The sequence below is a fragment of the Lycium barbarum genome, chromosome 5 (genome assembly GCF_019175385.1).
Source record: "Lycium barbarum isolate Lr01 chromosome 5, ASM1917538v2, whole genome shotgun sequence".
Lineage (NCBI taxonomy): Eukaryota > Viridiplantae > Streptophyta > Magnoliopsida > Solanales > Solanaceae > Lycium > Lycium barbarum.
Window position 1 is genome coordinate 123,948,059 of NC_083341.1, and position 4,916 is coordinate 123,952,974.

General features: G+C 36.4%; 1 protein-coding gene across 1 annotated transcript; it reads left to right on the plus strand.

Moving 5' to 3' along the window:
• The first annotated feature begins 2,036 nt into the window (after positions 1–2,036).
• Positions 2,037–2,933, plus strand: LOC132639735 (uncharacterized). Its single transcript, XM_060356161.1, has one exon. It carries the CDS (start codon positions 2,037–2,039, stop codon positions 2,931–2,933), a length of 897 nt encoding a protein of 298 aa, XP_060212144.1.
• The last annotated feature ends 1,983 nt before the right edge of the window (positions 2,934–4,916 follow it).

Genomic DNA, 4,916 nt, shown 5'->3' on the forward strand with positions numbered 1-4,916 from the left:
CAATTTTTATTCTCCGGATTATTTTAATTTTTAGTTTGATTCGATTTTTCATGAATACCCCCTAGCGAGAAGAAACTTTACTCCAATACTTTCAGAAATAAAGCACTAATATGTGGTAGGATAGAGGGCTCTTTATTTTTATTTTTACCGGTTTATTAGTGCGAACTAGTTGTAAATATGATAATATGGATGTCCGTAACATCTAGGAGTTAATCATTATGTGCACCATTATATGTAGTTATACCACACCTCCACTACTCCCTCATTCATCTCCCACAACCACATATTCTTCCCACCTTCTCAAGGAGTTAATGTCATATTCAAGGTAATCTTGTAACCCCCTCTCTACGGAGTAGTATAAATAGAGATATGATATGTGATGTACTACACACTTGAAAGAAAAGAAGAAAGTCATCTTTATATTATTTTATTCTATATTGTTCTCTTGTTCTAATATTTTATATTGTTACTTTGAGCTTGTTTTACAACACGTTATCAGCACGAGTCTCTAACTTCATTACCGTCGCTCCAAGTTGAGTCTACTCTTTCATCTGGTATGCGTTTTTATCACCCTTCTAATATAAGTTATGCAAACAGAAAGTCAATTAGTTTCTAAGTCGTCTGCCAATTCTATTTTTATGCAAATATTTTTCTACCATACATTTGGTCTGTCAGTTGATATTCCGCTGCCAATTTGCCTTTACTATTGTATACGGTAAAAACCGGGTATGAGTCAAACCGGGGGAACAATTAACCGAAGGAAGAAGAGGACGAGAGCATACATGAAGATTTTAGTTCTGAACCGGAGAAACGCTTGGACCGGAGCTAAGCAGGGGCACCATTTGGTCCGGTTTCTTCGTCACCGGACCAGTCGAGGCCGTTAGTCCGATTATCCGTAGTCATTGGTTCGGTAAAGCCGTTGCGCGTGAGCCACGCGTCGGTAGCGTCCTGCCATGGTCAACCACCAACCATGCGTGTGTCAGACAGTACGGCTTACCTAATTCGCTCAGAGCCGTCCTTCTCCGTATTTTTTAATGATTTTTAATAAAACACTATAAATAGGGCTCATCCCCCTCCATTGTGGGGGTTGGCTTATTCACTTTCAAGAACACTTGTAACATCAAAGCATATACACAAACTCTCTTAAAGTATCATATCCGATTCGTATCACTTGTTTTCATCTACCTTATATTTCTCCAAACAAGCATTGCGTGTTTTACTAGCTAATATTCGTATCCATAGCAAATAGCCAATCGTTAATTACTTTGAAATAAAACCTTCACACGTTTTATTTCCCTATAATATTGAGATCCAAACACATATCCTATACCCGCGTACAAATTCAATTGGTTTCCCAAATTCGGGGTAAACAACTATTCTCATGAAATAATTAGTTTCTAAGTCGTCTGCCAATTCTATTTTTATGCGAATATTTTTCTACCATACATTTGGTCTGTCAGTTGATATTCCGCTGCCAATTTGCCTTTACTATTCTCATGAAATAATGAATTTTTATGTGCTATAATAGTAAACATTTAACACTTAACAACGTTAGTATGGTAATTTTTATAAAACAGTACTTAAATATATATTGTTTGATGGTTGTGGATTAGTTGTTCTTTTAATAAGACCATGATTTTATGTTACTGTTAATTCGATTGGATTATATTGACTACAAGTTTGAGAGAAGAAACAGGTTGTTTTGTGAGGAAAAAAAAAACGTACTGTTTGGAAAAAAAAAGTAATGTTTTTGTGGAAAAAAAAAAGGGTACTGTGTTTGTGAAAAGGTATTGTTTTGTGGAAATTAAAGTTACTATTTTTGAGATGATTGTTTAATTGTATCTAACTCAAATATTGTTATGATAGTTTTGATCATCATGTCGAATTTGTCGAAGCTTGAGTTTGTGGCACTTGATATCTCCGGAAACAATTACCTATCATGGGTACTCGATGCTCAAATTCACCTAGACGCCAAAGGTCTTGGTGCCACTATTACTTAGGATAATACAGCATCGAGTTAGGACAAAGCGAAGGCAATGATTTTCCTTCGTCATCATCTGGATGAAGGATTGAAGGTTGAATACCTGACAGTGAAAGATCCACTTGAATTGTGGACTGGTTTGAAGGAAATGTATGACCACATTAAGGTAACGGCATTGCCCAAGGCTCGTTATGAGTGGATTCACTTACGGTTACAGGATTTTAAAACTGTATGTGATTATAACTCTGTTGTTTATACAATTACTTCCCAATTGAAGTTATGTGGGGATAATATAACTGATGAGGATATGTTAGAAAAGACTCTTACTACTTTTCATGCCTCTAATGTGGTATTACAACAACAGTACCGTGAGAGGAGTTTTAAATGGCATGCTGATTTGATCTCATGTCTTCTTGTGGCTGCGCAGCATAATACCCTTTTATTGAAAAATCATGAAGCCCGTCCCATTGGAACTGCTCCATTCCCGGAAGCAAATGTGATAGTAGCACATGGCCCAGCTGAAAGAAGACAAAATAATTGGGGCCATGATAATGAGCGTGGTCGTGGCAAGGGCAAGGGACGATATAATAATCGTTGTGATGGTGGTCACCATAAAAGGGAGAACAATATGGGTTATCAAGACAATCCTTCAAGGAGCAATTGTTATCATTGTGGTTTGAAAGGTCACTGGAAAAATGAATGTCGGGCACCTAAATATTTTGCTAGGCTTTATCAAAATTCCTTCAAAAGAAAGGCAAATAGAGGTGGTGCCTCTTCTCCTAATGCCCGGGTGGAGTCACACATGACTTTAAAGAATGATGAGGAGGCAGGGCCTTCACGAAAATATGATGATAATGTTGAAGCTAACTTGACTTTGAAAGATGATAATTTTGATGGGCTGGATGATATTACTCATTTGGAAGTTGAAGATTTCTTTGGAGATCAAAATTGAGATTTGATCGTTTCACTGGGGAATGTGTTATGTTGTTATTTTTTATGTGTTTTAAGTTGTCCTTATGTTGTCTTATTTTTTAGTAGTACTTAAGTTCTCTATGTTGTTTTATTTTCAAGGATTAGTACTTAAGTTTTTTGTTGTTAGTTTCCGTATTTCTTACGATGTATTTTTATTTTTATGAAGATAAATAAAATTCTCCATTCTTCAATTGGATCCAAGATGAGTAATGGAGATATGTGCCTTTTGGATAGTGCTACAACTCACACTATATTAAGAGAAAAGAAATATTTCTCTCATTTGGTTATGAAAAAGGCCTATGTTAATACAATATCTGGTAGTACAAAATTAATTGAGGGTTCTGGAAAAGCGACCTTATTACTACCAGGAGGAACAATATTGGCCATTAATAATGCACTGTATTGTAGCAAGTCTCGAAGGAACTTATTAAGTTTCAAGGTTATTCGCCAAAATGGCTATCATGTTGAGACTGCCAATGAAGAACAGGTTGAGTACCTTTATATTATTACAATGAAAGCGGGTGAAAATTTTGTGCATGAAAAATTACCCGCACTTTCTTCTGGGTTGTACCATACAAGTATTAGTGCGGTTGAAACACATGTTGTAGTAAACAAAAGATTTAATGGTTCTAATGATTGGCATGACCGGTTGGGCCATCCCGGTTCTAATATGATGCGTGAAATAATTAAGAATTCACATGGGCATACTTTGAAGAATTTCAATTTAAGGAATTCTCTTGTGTTGCTTGTTCTCAAGGAAAATTGGTTATTAAACCATCAACAACTAAGGTTGGGATTGAATCCCCTGCATTTCTGGAACGTATACAGGGTGATATATGTGGCCAATTCACCATCCATGTGGACCATTTAAATATTATATGGTCTTGATTGATGCATCTACAAGATGGTCACATGTGTGTTTATTATCAACTCGCAATATGGCTTTTGCGAGATTGTTGGCTCAAATAATAAGGTTAAGAGCACAATTTCCAAATAATGTGATAAAGAAAATTCGTCTTGATAATGCTGGTGAGTTTACATCTCAGACCTTTAATGATTATTGTATGGCCACTGGAATAACAGTTGAATTTCCGGTTGCTTATGTTCATACTCAAAATGGTCTAGCAGAATCAATGATTAAACGTCTACAATTGATAGCTAGACCATTGCTAATGAGGACAAAACTTCCTATTTTGGTATGGGGACATGCTATTTTGCATGCAGCAACACTTGTACGCATAAGGCCAACCAACTATCATGAATTCTCCCCATTACAATTGGCTTTTGGTCAGGAGCCAAATATTTCCCATCTTCGAATTTTTGGATGTGCAGTATGTGTTCCAATTGCTCCACCACAACGCACAAAGATGGGTCCTCAAAGAAGGTTGGGGATATATGTTGGGTATGAATCTTCTTCAATTTTAAAATATTTAGAACCGATGACTGGATATTTATTTACAACAAGATTTGCTGATTGTCATTTTGATGAATCAGTATACCCAATATTAGGGGGAGAACATAAGCAGTTGCAAAAAGAGATAGATTGGAATGCATTATAACTATCTCATTTAGATCCTCGAACAAATCAATGTGAGCAAAAGGTTCAAAAGATGATTTATTTGCAAAATGTCGCCAATCAACTGCCAGATGCATTTACTAACCTTCCAAGAGTTACTAAATCTCATATTCCAGCTGCATATGCCCTAGTTCGAGTTGATGTCCCGGTAGGACAAACGGTTAATGCAAATGAGTCCAGGCCACATCGGAAACGTGGTAGACCAATTGGTTCCAAGGATAAAAATCCTCAAAAAAGAAAAGAAATAAATGATCAAAATGGTCATAATGTGAGGGGAATTGCTCAAGAAGAGCCCCCAGACATAATAAATGATAAACCCATAGAGGAGGTCCAAATACTTCAAAACAATGATAGTGAAGAGATCTCGATAAGTTATGTCTCGACGGG